The 22,916-nt window shown below is 42.1% G+C and overlaps 1 protein-coding gene across 1 annotated transcript in view; it reads right to left on the bottom strand.

Moving 5' to 3' along the window:
* The window catches only part of LOC311227415 (dolichyl-diphosphooligosaccharide--protein glycosyltransferase subunit STT3B), a 170,032-nt gene that overhangs the window by 39,040 nt on the left and 108,076 nt on the right, over nucleotides 1–22,916 (bottom strand). Inside the window, exon 4 of the mRNA XM_084313049.1 lies at nucleotides 13,256–13,321. Within this exon, the coding sequence (XP_084169175.1) occupies nucleotides 13,256–13,321 (66 nt within the window). The remainder of the gene's footprint in view (nucleotides 1–13,255; nucleotides 13,322–22,916) is intronic.

Genomic DNA, 22,916 nt, shown 5'->3' with positions numbered 1-22,916 from the left:
GGTGGGCTCTAGGTCAACTCCTGAAAAGGGGGTCAATGTCAGACTTTGCAATCAAAAGTTAGGGGGCTAATAAACCTTGCCATAATTTCAGTGTGCCCCTAACTTTTGATTGCAAGGTCTGACATTGACCCCCTTTTCAGGAGTTGACCTAGAGCCCACCAAGGTCATGCATATCAAGTTTGGTCAATGTCAGACCTTGCAATACACTGTAAGGCACTGTAAGGCTCCGGCCCCTACTCACTTCCAGTGATGAAGCTAAGCTATGCTAACGGAGCGTCTATTCCCAAAGCTAAAATGCACGCACAGAGACAAAAAAGGTATGTATCTTCTTGTCTAACTCCAGGGAAGATGTTAAATAAGCTAATTTCCCAAAATGTTGGAGTTCCCCTTTAACACAATGGAGGCCAAACCCGAGATAAGTCGGGTTAACTCGCCAGCGGTTGGGCGCCAGACCAGCGATTTCTCTGGTTTTGGTCGTTATTTCTTTTATTCGATATTCCCATTCATAATCCATCGAGGGAGCCTGTGTTATGATTGGGAATGAGTCTGAGATTGCAAACGTCCAATACCGCCGCCTGCCGCCTTGCAGCCGGTATTGCACATCATTTGAAACTCTGTCTTGAGTTGTGCATCGATCTAAGTGTCGGGCGGGGTTTTCCTGGTCCGGCAGGACAAGCGTTTATAACGCATGGATTGAGGAGAATAAAGCACTCCTGGTTCATGTTCTTTGGTGGATTATGTTGGCAACACGATCGACATCAATACTTGGAATAGCGGTCAGATAATTGGAATATTCTTTTTGGAGTACATCCTAGTCAAGGTAAGGGCTATATGGTAATCAATCTGGCGTTGATCCAAGAATCCATTCACTGCGATCCGAGCGTATGCGTGTAATGTGTGTGTGTAACGTATTCCGTTGGTGACGATCAAAGCATAGAAAAACTACCCCCCCCCCACACACCCTTTCATGCATTCATGATGAAACATAATACTGATAATATAGCGTTGATTTCAGATTGATTGTTGATACAGGTGAGAAACGCCATGGTTTCTAGTGAAATGCACGTATTGCTGCATAGTGTCGTTTTCTGGGATTAGACAGGATTACTCTAAAACTATACTCATACCACGGTATAAAACTGGAATGTATGGCTGAATTATCTTTTTTATTTTTTTTTACAAATTGAACGATAGATACTCTATGTCAAATGGGCAATAGTATTATATCCATAGCTATGATATATAATATAGTTTGAGCCCTGCAAACACAGCCATGTATTCCTATACTTTAAAGCAGTGGCCTTCTTACCACACGGTACACAGCGCCCTCTGGCGCTGAAAGTGTTAACAATGCAGCACCAAACAATGATTTATGTCCATGGCAAAAACTAGACATATGAGTGTAATTGAACATGCCCCATCTCAAACTTGGTTCAGCCTTTTGGACCCAAAATGGCCAACGCTAGCTGAGCCACTAAGAGCCCAGGGTGGGGAGTCTCTCACACCCCATGTGGGGCAATGTCTTTTTGCTACCATCGCTCTATCTTCGCACTCCATACTGGCCTTATCTGATGCCCACAGGGCAGGCCACCATGACAAGAGAAGCGAACAGAGGTCACAGCAGCAGCACAGGGAAAAGGCTTTTTGTTGTGTATGTGTACGTGCGCTGCAAGCATGCAGTGACTTTCTTTGCTCATCGAGGGCCTGGACAGAGACAGATAGGCCATTCTGGGAGACCTGCTGGCTAGGAGGTGTGGGTGGGGGGGGGGGGAGGGAGAGAGAGAGAGAGAGAGAGAGAGAGAGAGAGAGAGAGAGAGAGAGAGAGAGTAAAGATGAGAGAGAGCGAGAGAGTAAAGATGAGAGTAAAGATGAGAGAGAGTAAAGATGAGAGTAAAGCGGCCTTCAGATGAAATTAGCTCCATCTAGTTGACCGTCATCACAGGAGTTTTAAGAGTACAAACAAAAACAAAAAATTGCAAAGATTGTGGGCAGCTTTAATGTAGTGTTACAGTGCAGGCACACCAAGCGTGCATGTTGTGCGTGTGCATGCACGGAATTTACTACTTGCGTAATAGACGGTTGTTGTACCGGCTACACCAGGCACGCGGGTGTGTGCGCCGTGGGCTTGCTTGCTCTAAAATTGGAACAGTCTTATTTTTCCCCCTGACACACACATGTACTGTATACTGTGTCCAAAAATATATATAATTTGTTAATAGTTTATAGTAATATCCACTTATTTTCATAATATATTCAACAAAAAGATGAATTTCAACATATTTTATCAAAGCAAAAGAATTTCCAATTCAGCTAATAAATTGTGAGCCGTCCAAGCACCGTTTGGCCACCTGCCAGCCTACTATTGACGACCGTCTGCTAATTCACGAGGTTGAAAACCAAAGGCTAGTCTTGTATGTGCTCCAAGAGAGCTGGAGTACAAAGAGAAGGCGCTGAGGGAGAAGACATGGGAAAGCATTGCAATTACCCTCAGAGAAAGAGAGAAAATGTTGTTTCAGCCACTGCACTCCTCAAAAGAAAGTTCACTTTGGTGCGGCTGGGTAGCGTAGAGGTCTAAGCACTCACCTACCACCGCAGAGACTCTGGGTTCGAATCCAGCTGTCGGTGGTACCTCCGGCTTGGCAGGGGTGTAAAGTACTTGAGTAATTGTACTTCGTTACAATAGTTTTTGGGGATTTGTACTTTACTATCTAGAGTATTATTAGGTTTTGGTATACTTGTACTTTTACTCAATTACATTTCAGAGGGGGAAAAAACATTCTCAAAGTACAAATCGCACAGGTCCAACACTTTTAATGAGTCTATTTGTTTCTCTGGCCGAACTAACGTTATAAATCCTTCGGCCGCAGTTTATTTAAAAACAGCCAATCAAATCCCCAACAATGGAAAATTAAGCCGCCCATACCCATGCTGATTGGTCCTTGTGCAAGACTAGAAAGTGAGGATCTTTGATTAAACACCTGCTATCAGAAGAATAGACGGTCAGAAAAGAAATTTTTAATAAGTAGATTTTTTTTTTACTTTTACTCTAGTGTGTTTTTAGCCAGATACTCTGACTTTTACCTTTTACTTGAGTAAGATTTTGAGACAGTACCCATACTTTCACTTAAGTATAATTTCTGGACCAAGCTACATTGCAAATTCTCTAGTCAACTATGTGCCTCCTAGAACATTGCGATCATCTACTACTGGTCTATTGAAGGTTCCAAGCCACAGTCTAAGGAAAATCGGGGACGCAGCCTTTGCAAACTATGCACCAAGGTTATGGAACACACTACCTATGGACATTAGGGAAGCTAGATCTCTTAATATTTTCAAAAATAAGCTAAAAACGTACCTCTTCACCAGTGTTGGGCAAGTTACTTTTAAAAAGTAACTAGTTACAGTTACTAGTTACTTCTTCCAAAAAGTAACTAAATTACTTACTCAGTTACAAATTATAAAAGTAGCTAGTTACTTCAGAAAGTAACTATTGCGTTACTTTCAATATATATATTTCTTTACATAAACAACATACACAAATCTAAACTATTTTAATGTTGCTGTGGGACAAAGTGAGACTAGCCTCCAATCAAATGCCATGTATAATAATAACTTTATTTGTATAGCACTTTTCATACAGAGGTTGCAGTTCAAAGTGCTTCACAACAGCAAAAAATACAGGCATAAGCGAGCATAAAAAGATAGACAGGTAGAATCACAGTGTTTCACATTAGGATCTAGCATCCCAATAGGCTCTCCGCTTACAGTTTTCAGTAACACAAATAGTAAAAATAGTTTAAAATGATTCAGTTTAAAAATAGTCAAAAAATTATAAAATAGAACGGACATAAAAAATACAGGCATGAGCGAGCATAGCAAGATATGGCAAATCACAGTGTTTCACATTAGGATCTAGCATCCTAATAGGCTCTCTATTCAGTAATACTCCTGTAATTCATGAACAAATAATCACAGTGTTTCACATTTGGATCTAGCAAATAATAAGAATAAAATGATTCAGTTTAAAAATAGTCATAAATAATCAGTGTTTCACATTTGGATCTAGCAAATAATAAGAATAGTTTAAAATGATTCAGTTTAAAAATAGTCATCAGTAAGAAGTAAAAAGTGCAATAACCGACACATGAATTTGATAGGCAGTGTAAAAGAGTAGGCAGGGTAAGAATAGATACAAGTTGTGTCAGGATATCCCTGATGTTTCCTCTTGCCACTAGGTGGTAGCAGATATCTATCAGTGAAATGCCTGAGCAAAGAGATAGGTTTTAAGCTGTCTGTTTTCGTCACTTTGCTAATATGAGAATTGAAGTTCAGTTCTGAATCTATGATAACCCCAAGACTAGTGACCTCAGATTTGATCCAAGGGGTTAGTCCCCCCAGGTTCTTTATTAATGTTTCTTTTTTAGTTTTGGAGCCGATAATTAGAATTTCAGTTTTGTTCTCGTTTAGTTTCAGGAAGTTCTTACTCATCCATTTATTTATTGCCAGTAAGCAGTCTGTAATGGAGCTAATCGCTGTATCATTTGGTTCAGCAGATATGTACAGTTGTGTATCATCTGCATAGCTATGGAAATCTACATTATGTTCTCTGATGATATCACCCAGCGGTAACATGTAAAGGGAGAAGAGTAAAGGACCTAAGCAACTCCCTTGTGCAACTCCATAGTTGTTGTCGTATATATCAGACATGTGATCTCCTAGTTTAACATAGAATTTCCTCCCTCTGATGTATGTTTTAAACCAGCCCAGCACATGTTCTGAGAAACCGACATGGTTTTCAAGACGATCGATTTGAATATCGTGATCGATTGTATCAAATGCTGCACTGAGATCTAACAGGATAAGGATGGAGATCTTATTCTCGTCAGAGTTTAGTCTGAGGTCACTGATTATTTTGGTGAGGGCAGTTTCAGTGCTATGATATTTTCTGAATCCTGACTGAAATTCTTCTAAGATGTTGTTTTCTTCAAGAAAGGAATTTATTTGAACTGAAACTATCTTTTCAAGTACTTTACTAATGAATGGTAGGTTGGATATTGGACGATAATTTGCCATTTCATTACTATCCAAGTTAGGTTTTTTTAGTAATGGCTTTACAACTGCTGTTTTAAAGGCATCCGGGAAAATACCAGTCCTAAGGGAAGTGTTTATGATATCTAGCACAGGACTTGAAACACTATTAAATACCCGTTTGAAGAAAGCTGTAGGTATAGGGTCAATGTCTGAGGTGGAGGAGTTACATTCTGAGACAGTTTTGCAGAGTACATCTAATGTGATGCATGTGAAACTTCTCATGGTTACATTGCACGGTTTTCCGCAATCAACTTTATTTCCATCATGAGTAATGCTGGCCCTGATCAAGGTTATTTTGTTGTTAAAGAATAGTGCAAGTTCTTCACACTTAACCGTTGATGACTGAGGAGGTGTAGGGGCAGTGTTGAGTAGTACATTAATAGTGGAAAAGAGGATTCTGGAGTTTCCAGCATTTTCTGTAATGATTTTAGAGAAGTAATCTTTCCTTGCTAAGCGGATGGTTTTATTATAAGCAGTTAAAGCATCTTTGTATATATCACAGCATATGGTGGTTTTTGTTTTTCTCCATTTTCGCTCCGCTGCACGTATGTAGATATTATAATTACTATGTTTATATATTAGTGGATCATACAAATACAATAGATGTTTTGGAACTTTTGATATGTATTGCCCCTCAACAGGCCACAACTGGGCAACATTAAATTATGCTTGTTAAGCACTATACCAAAAATAAATAACAAATATATACTGATTGATTGAACATTTTAATTAACAGATTGCAGAATGGGTACAATACAGTACGGCTCAATACACACAATTGTTAAGGGGATGCAGATCAGAGAAAGACTTTCGTCTTGTTTACATCAGGGTCCCCCATTTTCAATTCATGACATACACAACATACAGATATAAGAATCTAATCGAATCATTCTAAACCAATCTAATCATGACATTTAAGACATGCATGACATACAGATATATATCTCTGCGCACCAGACTGTGCTATTAAACCAGGAAGTGCAGCACTATGTTGAGCCCATAGATATATATCTATGGTTGAGCCTGTCAGCAGTAAAGCCACTACTGCCCTGCGCTGCAACACAAGAGTGAACCGCTGTCTCACGCTGACTGCTCGCTTATTATGTTGTTCCGTTGGATTCGTTTTAGATTATTTGTACACTACACAGACCCGCGGTCTCCGCTGACTGAATCGCTTGTGTTGTGGCTCAGACTCTCGATGCGTTAGACCCGCCCACCTCTACCTTTGATTGGCTTACCATGACATTTTACTCAGCCTCAGCCAATCGTCAGCATGTATGCTTGGCTCGCACACTGCCCACTAAACAAGGAAGAACATATTATTGCCTCTCGGCGCAGAGATCTGTCTGATGAAAGAAACAGGTTAATTCATGGTAACGCGCCGCATTTTTTTGCAGTAACGATAACGGCGTTATTAAGATTGGAAGAGTAATCCGTTAGATTACTCGTTACTGAAAAAACTAATGCCGTTAGTAACGCCATTACTTATAGCGCCGTTATTCCCATCACTGCTCTTCACCATAGCCTTCTAATACACTCCGCTGTTGATTGTACTGTAGCACCATTTTACTCTGTCCATTCTATTGCATAATTTTACTATCTATTCTACTATTCTATTATTGCACTGTATTATTTTACTCTGTCTATTGCTTTTTATTACAGGTTCAAAACTGTCAGGTATTACACTGTGTGGGTTTCAAACAAGAGACTGTCAGGCTTTAAAACTGTGTAGGACCCAGGCCTAGAACTGCACCCTGAGAGGGAGGTTTGCCCTGGGTGGGAGGTTCAAAAGGTCAAAGTGGGTATAAAACAGGAGGGAAGACTGTCAAGTTTTAAACTGTGGATACCAAACAGAGAAGGTAAAGATGACTTTGAACTGTTGAACAGTAATCCAGAACTATTTTATTGCACTGTAAAATATATATATATTTTAATCTATTCTATTCTACAATTTTATTGCACTGCACTATTGCACTATCCACCCTGCCTTCATCTCTGCTTCGGTCTGTTCTTCTCCTAAATGGAGAGACCGTCGCAAATCTAAAACAAGTGGGGATTCTTCAGCTCCCGTCCATTAGCAACACTTCTCCTCTAACCCTCTCCTCTCCTTCTCACTCCTCTCTGCTCATCTCCCTCCTCTCGCTGCTCCTGTCCCTGTCCTACTCATCTCCCTCACTTCTTCCTACTCCTCTCCCTCATCTATCCTCTCTGCTAGTCTCCCTCCCTCCTCCTTTCCTCTCTCCTTCTACTCCTCTCCCCGTCTGTCTCCATAACCGATGTCACTTTCTATTAGGCCCCATGGGTGGATACAGTATATCCTGTTAAATCACTGGTTTATACATCCTGTTAAATCACTGGTTTATATATCCTGTTAAATCACTGATATATATATATCCTCACCTATATCCTGTTAAATCACTGGTTTATACATCCTGTTAAATAACTGATTTATATATCCTCACTTATATCCTGTTAAATAACTGGTTTATATATCCCAGGGGTCAGCAACCTTTTTGACATGGAGTGCCTGTTTGAAATATAGTTGTAACTAGTGTGCCTCAACAATATTCCATGCATCGTAATTTTTTTTCTCATAATCAGGTCTTTTTAATGATAATTTTTTACATTATTACATCATTATTGTTATTGTTATTATTAACAATATTATTATGATGGTTGTATCAACCCTAAATCTGAGTTGGGGGGGGGGGGATGCAATGCAGACAAACAGCTGCATACAGTGCGACCATTTCACTCACATTTGCACATTCATTTTTGGACACATCACACACCATCGGTGTGTGTACTGTACGTGTGCTGTCATAGCTCCACCTACAGGCCTAATGGAGAACACCAGGATGTGAATAGAGGGTGAATGTGAGGTATATCGTGTAAATAAGTTTTGATTGATCGCAAGACTACACTGTAAAAAAATAAATAATAATAAGTTACCAGAACTTAAAAATATTGAGTTCAGTTACTGTGCATTACGGTTTTCAGTTTTCAATCCATAATAAGTTAACAGAAAAATAAGTACACAACCACATTATTTCAACCTAATAAAACTATGTTTATTGTCATTGTTTTAAGAACACAAATTGACTTGGTAATACTCACATTTTGAGTAAAAAAATGGCTTTTAACATGTGCAATGTTCAATGAAATAGAAAAATAAATAATAAAATGTGTTGATTAATCCCACTGGTCACAATGGTGACTGTAATAATGTTTTTGTTATAAGGCTCTGCAAATGTTACTGAATGATGTAGCAATGTATTTCCAGCTAAATTGAAATAATAAACAAATAAAGGTTCTCAATTAAATATGTGGTAGTAAAAAGAACCTGTGGGAGGATTTCAACAAGATAAATGTGACAACAGTGCAAAATATTTCACTATAATATTTCAAAGCAAAAAAAATATATCTATAATATATATATTTTTTTATGCTGCCCCCTGTGCCTATGAAAATGCCCGCGTGCCTAGGGTAGAGCCATATGAAATCAGTTTTATTTTTTTCCAAATTCCATTTTATTTTTTTCCAAATTCCGTTTTTTCCGTTTTAATATTTCAGAATTCTGTATTTTGCTTTGTACGCTCATTTTACCATCAGAAATAGTGTCTAATAAGTGGGAATGAATAAATGTCCACAATTTAATAAGATATAACAGTGCATTTAATAGGGCTGTCTTAAATACTTCAAAGCTTCATTCGATGGGCATGGGATTCGAATATGAAAATAAAATTCGATTAAAAATAAAAATTATATATATTTTTGCAAAATCAACTCTGCCTCTCTTTGTTAACTACAACAAGCAATGCTGTTTGTTATTTAAGATGAGGTCGGACTCGGCACTGACAGATGTGTTCATTGTGCTGCTTTTATAAAGCCTCAAATGACGGCTTACAATATTTCATGAAAGTAAAGTGTTTTGTTTGTCTAAGATTTAAAAAGGTTTAAACTTTACAGCACTGACAAAGTTGAACAAAGTGCTGTACAAGTCCCACAAGATAAAAAAAAAAAAATTAATACATTTTTTTATTTTTATTTTTTTTTATAGTCGATTCCATTTTTATTGCTCAATTCCGCGTTTCTGTGATCGCGGATTCCATATGGCTCTAGCCTAGGGTTGCCTACCCCGGATATATCCTGTTAAATAACTGGTTTATATATCCTGTTAATATGGCTGTACCGAATGCTTTGAAGCTTCGATCATAATGTTGACATTCGAATTCTAAATCAACATTCGAATTTTTTATTTTTAATAAAATAAAAAAAAAAAAATCTCTTTTTTTTTTTGTATCTATTCAATCTGTTTAAACCAATGGGGGTTTTCTTCACAGTTGCAGTTAAAGATTAGGCTACACTAATATTATACTATAAGACGTCACTTTCATACCAACCGTGCGCCTTATTGGATTATTTATGTTGATGAAACTGATGTTATATTCATTAAAGAACATTGATTTAATAAAAGAAAAAGACTAATTTAATCAGATTAATCACTTTATTCAAATTAAGGATTCAGTAAATTTTTTATTTTTTTTGTATAGACATTCGAAGCTTCGTTCGAATACTTCAATTGAAGCTTTGAATGTTAAAAAATGACATTCGGTACCTGTAAATCACTGGTTTATATATCCTCACCTATATCCTGTTAAATAACTGGTTTATATATCCTCACCTATATCCTGTTAAATCACTGATTTAAATTAGGGATGCACCGATATGAAAATGTGCCGCCGATACCGATTGTTCAACTAACATAATCGGCAGATACCGATAATTGTGGGGGGGGGGGGGGAAGAAAAAAAATTTATACATTTTTTAAATTTTAATATTCTTTTTTTTGTTTTTTGTTGTTGAAACTACTGTATATTTGTATGTCTCTAAATGTTTTGATGAATTGAAAATGGAGGACCCTTATGTAAAAAAGCCGAACGTCTTTTTCTGGTCTTCATCCTCCAGTCCACTGTTGTATTGAGCTGTACTGTATTGTACCCATTCTGCAATCTGTTAATAAAGTTTTCAATCAATCAATCTGACAAATGTATAGAAAAGCTTTTATTATAACCGTAACAAAAAATTATATTGTTTATGAAAATGTTTTAGCCCTATGCTTGACTATTCTTTTAGGCATGGCAACAAATATAATAATAATAATAATAATAAAATGAATAAATAAATAAATAGGCTACACGTCTCTCTTTTTGTGTTATAAATTGTGCTCACCGATATGAACATAGGCCTCTTTACTTACTTAAAAAAAGGAAACATCAAGAAATATGTTTATGGTATTCTACCATGCCATGTGTGTTTTTATTTTATAATGCTCATGAGTCATGATTATTGCTGAAGTCTGAGTCATACAATACTCACTGGCTTTCATAACCTAACAGACTAACTTGTCTTGCTCAAGACTTGTTTATGAGTTTTTTTTTTTTTTTTTTTTGGTCTTTTTCCCCCTCCATTTTTCCTCTGATTTTCTCCCATCCCAATGTTAGTCGTATGCCAATTCCCAGTCCCTTCCTGGTCGCTGCGCTTTACCCCCCACAGTCAGATCATTTGGGAGAGTGGAGGCTACCACGTGCTTCCTCCGACACACGTCCAGCCAATCACCGCTTCTTTTCACCTGGCAGCGCGGATTCTCATTGAGAGGGCGTAGCGTGTGGGAGGACCACACTATCCCCCTCACGTCCAATCCGCGCTTAGCAGGCGCCCCGACCGAACTGTAGGAGTCGCTGTTTACAACGACCCGGACCCACCCCGCCAGCTTCTCCCACCCTCTGATACAGCCAATTGTATCAGTGCAGACGGCCAGCCAAGCTGGTGACAACCCCGGAGCTGTGAGCTGGATTCGAACAGGCGAACCAAGCTCACAGCTCCGGGGCTGGTGACGAACGCAATCTCCGCTCGACCACCTAACCGCCCCTGTTTATGAGTTTTAATAAGAGAGCACTATCTCTCTCAACCAAAGCAATGCAGGTAGACTGCAACAGAACAATTTTGATTGACAGTTGATTCTGCCAATTACGTCACACCGCTTGCACCCGCCTTTGTTGTTCTTACCAATCGGCAAGCGCTTATTCGTTTTTTACTTCCGGGAAGTCCGCCATTGATTTACACGAGAGATCAACAACAAACATACTGTAGCTAATAACGTTAGCTCCCCGCCGGCCACGAGTAGACTACCAGCGCTCCGCAGGAGTACCAAACGAGGCATAATGATTTTACTGCAACGAATGTTATAATAAAAGCTTTTCTATACATTTGTCTGATTGAAAACTTTATTAACAGATTACAGAATGGGTACAATTCAGTACAGGCTCTCTGAGCAAAGGAAGGAACTGAGATATGAATGACCAACAATGCTATATGGTCGAGTAAATATGCTTATGTTATTGAAAGTGTAACTATATGCAACGTTAATTAATGCCACAAAACGAATGCCTTTGTTAATCATAAGTAACTTTGATGCAGTAGCGTGTGGGTGTGTGGGGTTGTGCAGGTCGCTTGACTGAAACTTTTTTCAAAGTTTGAACGTGTGGACCAGATTGATGAGACACAAATTGACGTATATTTATCGGCCACTGCCATCGGCAAATCTGAGCTTATCGGCCGATAGGCCGATGGCAGTCAACAAGGCACTTATCGGCCGATACCGATACCCGACCGATATATCGGTGCACCCCTAATTTATATATCCTCACCTATATCCTGTTAAATCACTGGTTTATATATCCTGTTAAATAACTGATTTATATATCCTGTTAAATCACTGGTTTATACAGCCAGTTAAATCACTGGTGGATATATCCTCACCTATATCCTGTTAAATCACTGGTGGATATATATCCTGTTAAATCACTGGTGGATATGTCCTCACCTATATCCTGTTAAATCACTGGTGGATATGTCCTCACCTATATCCTGTTAAATCACTGGTGGATATGTCCTCACCTATATCTGTTAAATCACTGGGGGATATGTCCTCACCTATATCCTGTTAAATCACTGGTGGATATGTCCTCACCTATATCCTGTTAAATAACTGGTGGATATGTCCTCACCTATATCCTGTTAAATAACTGGTGGATATGTCCTCACCTATATCCTGTTAAATCACTGGTGGATATGTCCTCACCTATATCCTGTTAAATCACTGGTGGATATGTCCTCACCTATATCCTGTTAAATAACTGATGGATATGTCCTCACCTATATCCTGTTAAATAACTGGTGGATATGTCCTCACCTATATCCTGTTAAATCACTGGTGGATATATCCTCACCTATATCCTGTTAAATCACTGCAGATAAAAGACACAGGGAGGAGAAACGAAAGGAAGGATAGATGTTCGCACAGCCTGCGTCTAGGACAGCAACAGCACGCATAGAGAGATTCAGGAGAGGGAGGGAGAGCAAGAGATTCAGGAGAGGGAGAGTGAGCGAGAGAGAGATGTGATGCAGATAGAATGAAAGACATGCAGCTTATTCATTGCTGTGCTTCTTCTGGGCTGAAAATCATAGTCATTAGTGGACTAGTCTCTCTTTCTCTCTCTCTCTCACACTGTTTCTTTCTCTGTTCTCCCTGTCATCTACCCATCACCCTCTCTCCATATACCCCCCCCCCCCCCCCCTCCCTCCTGCTCAAGCTCAGATGCAGGGGCCCAGTGTGATCGATGTGGCTGGATTTTAGTAATCCGGTCTCCCAGGCGGCCGAGGAGATTTACCTGGGAAAGAGCTGGAATATTCACAAATGTGCATGCAGCGCACATACACACACACACACATACAGACACACACACACACTCGTCTATGTTCATCTTTCATGTTATCGTCCTCGTCGACCCCCGCCCCCGGTGGGCCAGGGGTGAATTCATGAACACCGTCTAACACCCCTCCTCACACAGCCCCTGCTCAACGCTTCAGCCATGATATCTCACAGCAGGGCTATCTTAATGCAATCATGACTTGCAATTCCCATCACCAAAGACAGAGTGGAGCCTGGTGGAATAGGGAAATTATTCCATCGCCGGCGGCGGCTTATTGCCTGTGTGTTCTTTCCCCCTCAGGTCCTGTAACAGATCATCTCTCTATACATACATACATAGGCTATTGTGTGTTGCACAGGTGTGTGCTGTGTGTGTCTGACTGTTCTCACCATGTAGAAGTAGGAGAGGCAGCAGCCGATGGTCCAGAACACTGAGCCGGTCTTCACCGCTTTCACCTGAGGAGGGAAAGAAAGAAAGGGGGAAAAAAAGAGAGAAAATAAAGAGAGAGAGAGACTGTCAGTCAGGTCCTCTTTGGGTTTCGGTAGATGCATTTCTAAATACACGTTCTAGTGCGCAAGAGGGCGGAGCCACATGGCTCAGAACAATGCCACAAAACGTCACAAAATATCACAAATATTTGTCACAAGTCATCAACACCAGGGACGATATAAATCACCACATCATCATCAGCTGCCAGATGTGCCTCCAAGTCATTAACAGTGACTTTAAAGACTCATTGCGATGAGACGAGCTCCCCGAGAACCAGATCCTCTTTCAACTGATCCCAAGCAGAGGGAGCGGCGCGCAACACATCCTAGTAGTGGAAGGAGACGGTGTCGCTGCTTCCCTACTGGATGCAGTCTGTCCCCTTTTCCTTTACAATAATTATACCGTTAGGACTAGTGTAATAATTACAGCTGAGCAGATCAGCCCACTGGTGGGAGTGGGGGAGAGAGGGGGGGGGGGGGGGGGGGAGATCTAGATGAGGGGTGGATATACCTATGGGTGGGGGGAAATGTGTAGAGGGAGGAAGGGGGAGGGAGAGGTAGAGGGAGAGAGAGAGCGAGAGGGAGAGAGAGATAGAGAGGGGTGGATATACCTAGGGGTGGGGGGAAATGTGTAGAGGGAGGAAGGGGGAGGGAGAGAGAGGGAGAGGGGTGGATATACCTAGGGGTGGGGGGACATGTGTAGACGGAGAATGAGGGAGGGAGAGAGAGAGAGGGTTAGAGAGGGTTAGAGAGAGAGACCGAGACCCAGATGACGAGGGGTGGCAGGTTGTCACGAGGCGGCTGTCGACTGCTTGTAAACCTGCTGGCAGATAAGGCACACAGGCACACGTTCCACAGCCCTGACCTGCCCCCCCACTGGGCTAGTGAGGGCTAGTGAGAGGGAGGGGGGGTACGCCGCAGGGACGGGATCATATGGAGCGCCATCTGAGCGACACGTCACACCTCACTTCACCTGCCTCCAGGGAGCGCCAGCGTGAGGTGGCCGGCAGAATACCTGCTCCCAAGGTAGTCCCAAGAGAGCACACACACACACACACCTGACAAACATTGGTTTGATGATCCACCACCAGAAATGCACACACACAAACCTTCCGAAAGTCAACACCTCCATAATGGTGGAAGTAAGCCACGTCAAACGGTGATGTGCTGACCTGCTTAACAACGGTCTCTATATACTGTACTGGAACCTATGCTGAACGTGGGGGAAAAAAATAATTGGCCACCAAAAAGCCTCAGTTGACACATTTTCTTCAGCGTTCGTCCCGCGGAGCCTTCGCTCTGTTCTGGGTATTTTTCTCCTCACGAGGAGCGCGGAGCAGAGGCCTCATCTCCTTATTGGAAGGCTGCGGAGAGAGAGCTGGGCTGACGAGAGATGTAGGCCACTGCGGAAAAATGCAGACACCGCTCTCTCTCTCTTTCCCCACAAGACAATTAGTGAGCTCTAGCTTAGCAGCCAGTGTGCGCGGTCTTGTGACTGCCATTCAAAGCATGTGCAAGTCCTGTTAGGTGTCGCGCACCCCCCCCCCCCCCCCCCACACACACAACCCCCCTTCCCCTCCTGCCACCCTCACAAAAACCACACAGTCATGCAGTGATACGCGCGTCCACTAATTAAATGTGAGTCAAGACAAACTGTGGAATTATTGGTGCAACAATGTAGGCATGGTTCAGGGGGGAGAGAACAAGTGTTCTCCGTGTGTGTGTGTGTGTGTGTGCGTGCGTTGTGTGGAGAAGTGGTGTTAAAAAGGCCAGCTCTCTGGTGGTGTGCGAGGATTCAATTATAGATTAGGGAGGGGATGAGGGGGGGCAACACAGGGAGATTAAGCGACTACTAGAGTTGAATGGGTTATTAGGGGATCAAATGAAGGAGCTGGATAATGAAGATTGGGCTGAGGCTTGAGAGAGGTGAGGAGACTAGAGGAAAGGAGACTAGAGGAGAGGAGTAATGAGTTGGAGAGACAAAGGGGGGGAAAAGAGGCAGAGAAAAGAGGGTGAAAAAGAAAGGGAGAGAAAGAGACAGGGAGTGAGAGGAAGGAAGAGAGGAGAGAGACAGAGAGAGAAGGAGAGACGGAGAGAGAGAGAGAATAGATATAACGAGAATGTAAGAAAGGGAGAAGAAAGCGCTGAGACAAACGTGGGTAAATGAGAGCGATAATGGGGAGCAGTGGTGCGTGGTCAGGATGATTGTTTTTCAGGGCTCTTGGCAAATTGAAGGGAGTGTGCAAGCTTTTCATTTTTCTTTAATGGCAGTCTTGTTGACGACGCACCACTTTGAGAGCCGTCGATGAGAGCATTCGGAGAGCACCACCTGCTTCACCTGAAGACGGATGGTCCACACAGTAAAACAAGAGGGTCCTTAAAAGCTGCAAACGCCAACAGCTGCTCCTCCAGCCAGTTCTAATCTAGATTTCCTGCTGTGAAATAAAGATGATGACGGGCTTAGAGACAATTCCTCAGGCAGCCGAATGAGTTAGACGGCCCCTTAGGAGATACAGATGATTGTAATTGGCCCTTCGTGATGTAAGACTATTTTAGACGGCTCCTCGGGAGATGGCGATGGTCGGCTCCTCGAGAGATAACGATAATTTTAGACGGCTCCTCGAGAGATAGCGATGATTTTAAGATGGCTCCTTGGGGGGATAAAGCTGATTTTATATGGCTCCTCAAGTGATGGCGATGATTTCAGACGCCTCCTTAGGAAGGAAGAAATCACCTCAACTGGAACCGGCCTCGGAGGAGATTAATCAATGCTCTCTCATTAGCATTACACAGGATCCCTTCAGAGAGATGCAGCATCATCTGATGGAGGAGATGTGCTCCCTTTTCAGGCAACCAGTATTGGCCATGTATTACATGTCAAGTCCAAACCACAACAAACGGGCTGCTGTGGTACTAGGATATCCTTGAGTCTAGAGGGAGTTCATGTTTTGACTATGGAACATTGTGTGTGTTGGTTTGACCTACAACATGGTGGCAGCCATCACACAAAACAATATCGGGTAAATTCAACACCTGGGTGCTTCAGGTGGAATTACACCAGCTTGAGGAATTCTTCCTGCTCAGTCGCACACCGCTGAGCGGACATGCCGCTGTGACACGGAGCCACTCGCAGAGGACCGCAGCTCCATCCCTGTACCCAAAAAATCCAAGCCTGCTTGCCTCAACGACTACCGCCCTGTAGCTCTCACCTCCATAGCCATGAAGTGCTTTGAGAAGCTAGTGAAGGGCTACATCTGTTCCTCCCTCCCCATTAGGGATGGGTACCGAATTCTGTAATAAAAAAAAAAGGTACCTACCGAAACACGCCGGTACTACAGAGTATCGATTCACGTGAGATCCGCCGGTGCCAACTTTCGGTACAATGAGAAAAAAAAAGAAAAAAGTCTGATGACGTCACGTTTTGTTGACCGCAAAAACGAAGCCGCACGTTAAGGCACAATACATGTTTCTCTTTGGGTGTTTGCAATTCATGGGGACTGGGGAGTATATGTCTCTGATATCTATCTTGGTAGTGGGCAGGTTGTTAGAAAGTGTAGCTCAGTTTCCACATCTGCTCTGTCTGACATGGCTGTTAGCCTAGCCACAGAGCGTCTTTAGAAGAGAGGCTTCGATTGAATCCGGGACACAATGGGCCACTGGCTCTGTTCATGGTCACGAATGGATTCCAGCTTCATTTATTTACTACAGATGACAAACGTGTTGTTTCCGTTTTTCTTTTTGACATACTGTACTTGCGCCACACGGAACAACTGATCACTACAGCCCAGCATCATATTACTGTAGCCAGTTTCTTGAAACACCACTATCTCCAAACTTCCACTCCTCTCGAAAGGTTCTTTTGCTATATGCTTGCGCTGCCGCGGTGGGTTTTATTTTTAGCGGTCGGCTTACTCCTTCCATAGTTTCACATATTTGTAACCCATTTGACGTTCTTAAGCTGACGTTAGCTAAGCTAACCGTCGGACATAACGTTAGCTCCTAGGGCTACAGTGCAAGCCGGCACAACTCAGGACAGAAGAGTAGAGGATGTGACGTCGGTAAACAAGCCACACACACCGCAGAGCGGGTCTTCTCCAAAGCGGGGGTGGAGCAAAAATAACTGCTAGAATACTCAATCAGCAGCAGAGTAGTTCATTGCTCCTAGATTGTTTGTTTGTTTAATCAGTTGTAAAATACTTTACATCAGTAAGATGAAAATAATAATAAAGTAATAATAATTAGAGTTGTTCCGATACCGATACCAGTATTGGAAATGCCGCAGATACTGCCTAAAATGCTGGTATCGGCGAGTACCCTCTAATTCTGCGCTCCGATACCATATGACGTAATTTATCAACAACACTGCGGTCTGCCGAGTGAGCATTATAAAACAAACGTGTACTTCTTAACCGACGTGAATTAAAGTGTCAATGCCGTTTGTCATTTTAACAGCAGATACTTTCTTAAATGCCATTCTCCCGACAGAGCGGTGTTGACGGGGAGCTCTGATGGGTTCGCTTGGTGGTGTTATTAGCATTGAACAGCTAACCGAAAGCTAGCGTACGTTACCTTGGCTAAAGTTGGGGCTATTCATAATCCAGCAATAATGGCTGCAGACCTGCAAGCAAAGTACAGCAAGTTGGCAAAGGAGTATTCATTTCACATTTTCACCAGTAACGTTACAGTCTTTCCATCTACCGGTAGCTCATGCTAGCTAACCTAGCTCACGTTAACCGTCACTGATCAACCACCTCGCGTACACAATTATCGGTGACAATGTTTAGCTTTTAGTGCCAAATGATAAGACTCTGAGGTAGGGCTGGGCGATAAAACGATAACGATAACTATTGCGATAAATTATTTCCTCGAAATAAACATGAAACGTGGTCGCAAAGTTTCGATATATCGATTTTCCAAGCTTGGCTCCGTTCAGCCTCGGCTCAGCACTCACTAACAACAACCAACGTTACGTGATGACGTGTTTACGCACAACAGCTAACAACCAATCAGTGAAGGAGATGGCCGAGAGCGAATTATACCCGGAAGGAGGTAGGACTCACTCAACAACAAGGCTTGCTAGGCTAATTAGCTTGCACGGCGATGTTTTATATATTTACGTGCCGAGTATGTGTGTGACGTGAATTCTGAGGCCACGTTTATAGTAGTGGGGTTATACAGTGGACGTCGTTTCAATATATTGTGGCGGAAGAGAGTATTTTAGTGTAATATTTAGCACATTGTCATGGAATACAACGCTTAGATACTACAGGCTTGCTAGGCTAATTAGCTTGCACGGCGATGTTTTATATATTTATGTGCCGAGTATGTGTGTGTTTTGAATTCTGAGGCCACGTTTATAGTAGTGTGGGGTATACAGTTTGTTTCAATATATTGTGGCGGAAGAGAGTATTTTAGTGTCATATTTATTGTCATGAGATACTCCGCTTGTCGGCTAACTATTAACGTGCGCGGACTGATGACGACATCAACTCGACTTGAGACATTCGCAGCCATAGATATATATAGATATCTATGTTCGCAGCAGCATAAGAAGTTAATTAAACTTGACGGACATTATATCGACGATAATTATCGATATCGAATTATATGAAAATAATTTTATAATTTTATCGCGATAACGTTTTTGGTCATATCGCCCAGCCCTACTCTGAGGCAGAGTCTCAAAAGAGAATGTTGAATATTTATTGTGCAAAAATCACAACATAGCCTCTGCTACTTAAACGGAGCCTTGTGGAAGCAAGTGCAGCAACGAATAATGTCCGTGTGGAACTAATGTGTCAACAACCTTTCCGTGGGTGAACTCATTGAGATAGTTTTCAATTACTGATACTAATCTATACAATCACCTGTTGAATAAATACCATTACTTTATAGTTATTACTAAAAAAAAACTGTATATATAAAACAGTAGCTGTATAAAAAAAAAAATTTTTTTTTAAAAATTTAATGTATGCACTGGTATCGGATCAGTATCGGTATCGGCCGATACCCAAAGCTTAGGTATCGGAATCGGATCGGGAAGGAAAAAATGGTATCGGAACATCTCTAATAATAATACATTATTTATTTATTAAATATTAAGTTTGGATTTTTTGTTTACAACTGAGGTAGGTAGATACAAAAATTTGAGACTAAAGTACCGGAAAAAAGGTACCGTTGGGTACCGGTATCGATTCACAGGTACCGGTTCAAATGTGAAAGGTACCCATCCCTACTCCCCATCAACCTGGACCCCCTGCAATTTGCATACCACCCCAACAGGTCCACGGAGGACGCCATAGCCCATGTGCTGCACACAGATGCATCACACCTGGACAAGAGGCAGGGGAACTATGCGAGAATGCTATTAATCGACTACAGCTCAGCATTCAATACCAGGCATAGTCCCCTCCAAACTCATAGCCAAGCTCAGGGACCTGGGCTTGAACTATGACCTCTGCCAGTGGGTCTTGGACTTCCTGACGGGCAGACCCCAGGTGGTGAGAGCAGGCAACTGCACCTCCTCATCCATCACTCTCAACATAGGGGCCCCCCAGGGCTGTGTTCTGACTCCCCTCCTCTACTCCCTGTACACACATGACTGTGTGGCACAGCGGAACAACAACACAATCATCAAATTTGCTGACGACACAGGGCCTGGGCCTGATCTCTGCAAACGACGAGAGGGCCTACCTGGAAGAGGTAAAGGTTCTAACGGGATGGTGTCAAGAGAACAGCCTCTCCCTGAACGTCAGCAAAACAAAGGAGATGATTGTGGACTTTAGGAGGTCGGGGGTCAGGGACTACAGCCCCCTCAGCATCGACGGGGCACCGGTTGAGAGAGTTAACAGTTTTAAGTACCTTGGAGTCCACATATCCGAGGACTTGACATGGACCACACACATTGACAGTGTTATCAAGAAGGCACGACAACGCCGCTACTTCCTTAGGCGCCTAAGGAAGTTCAAAGTGAGTCAGAAGATGCTCAAGAACTTCTACTCATGCACAATAGAGAGCATCCTGACTGGCAATATCACCTCCTGGTTTGGGAATAGCACTGCACAAGACCGTAGCAGACTACAGAGAGTGGCCCGTTCAGCCGAACGCACAATTGGAGGGGGGCTTCCCACTCTCCAAGACATTTACAACAAGCGCTGCATGGGTAAGGCTAAGAGAATAATCAAAGACCCCAGCCACCCAAACAACTGCCTCTTTGAACTGCTGCGGTCAGGCAAGCGATACCGGAGTCTCATGGCAAGCACAGAGAGACTCAGAAGGAGCTTCTATCCCCAGGCCATCACAGGATGCTCAATGAACAATAACAGACCATCAAATACACCCACAACACACACATCCACACGCACACACTCACTTTAAATAAACAACACACTAGGGCTGTCTTAAATACTTCGAAGCTTCGTTCGATGGCACAAGCTTCGAACATAAAAAAAAAATCGAAGTTTAAAAAAAAAAAAAAAAAAACATTTTTTTTTCAATTTTTTTTTTTTACTTCGATTTGTGTGTGCGTGCGTGCGTGCGTGCGTGTGTGTGAGAACTACCCATCCCAGTTAGGACAGCCGAATCCCGTCCAATCTTTCGCCGTCGACTAAAGACTCACTTCTTCAACCATTATCTGAAATGATTAAAAAAAAAAAAAAATCTAAACGTGACTAACCTTACTGTCATGCACTTTTCCTAATAAACTAACCTACACTGTAACACGCAACACTTTGATAAACATTGTTACTCAGCTGATAGAGTTGTACCCTTCTTGCTGTCTTGTCGTACAGAACTTGTAAGTCGCTTTGGATAAAAGAGTCAGCTAAATGACTAAATGTAAGTGTGTGTGTGTGTGTGTGTGTGTGTGTGTGTGTGTGTGTGTGTGTGTGTGTGTGTGTGTGTGTGTGTGTGTGTGTGTGTGTGTGTGTGTGTGTGTGTGTGTGTGTGTGTGTGTGCGCGCGCGCGCGCGCGCGGGGCCATTGGGTGGGGCCGGGGGACAAATACACTGGAGGAAAGTAACCCAGCTCAGCACTGCCCAAATTATATCATCACTATTGCCTGTTTGAAGGATATCATCCTCAAATACATATACACCTACATGCCTTGTAGAATTCCACACATAAGAAAGAAAGATACTGGGATGAATAAACAAAATAGGAAAAAATTTTTAGATAAGGTGCTACTGAGATGTTTTGGTGAGTTCTTTGTGGAAGTTGCCCTTCTTAAAAATGCATGAACATTCACTGATAATTGGTCTGTAGTGGAGTCTACAAGGTCTACATTGCCGGACCATGTAGAATCCGGACCTTGTAGACTGACATAATTCTGTGCATAGTTTAGTCTACACAGGCCATATTTCAAATAATCAAAATCTTACTTCATTCATCTTAAACATTCTTGATTTGGGAGATTGGTAGTTCCCATGAAATCTGAAGTTGTTCAAATGACAACAGCGATCCACCTTGAATTAAATCACACAGCCGAGTGAAACCTTGTCACGAAAGGGGCTACGAACACAACATAAGATAAAAAAAAATTAAAAATATTTTTTTTTCTCTCTCGAAGCTTCGAATTAAAATCGAAGCTCGGCACCGAAGCTTCGATTGCCAAAAAAAGCTTCGAAGGTCAGCCCTACAACACACTGTAGCACCCACTTTACCAACTAACACACTTTATATTTATTGACATCAATCTCATGCACCTCACCACCACAAGGTGGCACCACAAGCTAAGCTATACCTCACCATTTCTACACTGTACTGTATCTGCATTGTATATACTGTATATGTCAGGGTTAGAAATAAAAAAAAAAATTCAAGTTTTTTTTTTTTTTATTTCGGGGGCACTGAATTTTTATGATAAACGGTAGGGGTGGGACGGTTCACAAAATGGACGGTTTGGTTCGTATCACGATTTTGGGGTCACGGTTTTCAGTTCTATATACGTTAATTTTTATTAAAAAAAATTCAACACTCAAATCTAAACATGCTTCTCATTTATTAAAAATAAAATAAAAGGTTTACAGTGTTTACAGCCTTAAATAATGTTTGGCACACAAAGACCGAACTGACTGAAAAATATAGGCTACATTTGTCAAAGTATTAACTTAGTGCAAACAAACAATATGCTCAGCCAGCACTAGACTTTCCTTTCTTTAATATAAACACACAAAAACAATGTCAACCATGTTTAAATTCCCTGATTGTCAGTTATTATTATGTTTCTGTCTACATTTATTTAGACTAATATTATTTAAATATTGAGTGCAACTAGGGCGGTTAGGTGGCCGAGCGGAGATTGCGTTCGTCACCAGCCCCGGAGCTGAGCTGGATTTGCCTGTTCGAATCCAGCTCACAGCTCCGGGGTTGTCACCAGCTTGGCTGGCCGTCTGCACTGATACAATTGGCTGTATCAGAGGGTGGGAGAAGCTGGCGGGGTGGGTCCGGGTCGTTGTAAACAGCGACTCCTACAGTTCGGTCGGGGCGCCTGCTAAGCGCGGATTGGACGTGAGGGGGATAGTGTGGTCCTCCCACACGCTACGCCCTCTCAATGAGAATCCGCG

This window comes from Notolepis coatsorum, assembly GCF_963971535.1.
Source record: "Notolepis coatsorum genome assembly, chromosome: 4".
Classification (NCBI taxonomy): Eukaryota; Metazoa; Chordata; class Actinopteri; order Aulopiformes; family Paralepididae; genus Notolepis; species Notolepis coatsorum.
The sequence above is the reverse complement of the archived record's forward strand: the minus strand, read 5'-3'. Positions and strand labels throughout refer to the sequence as shown.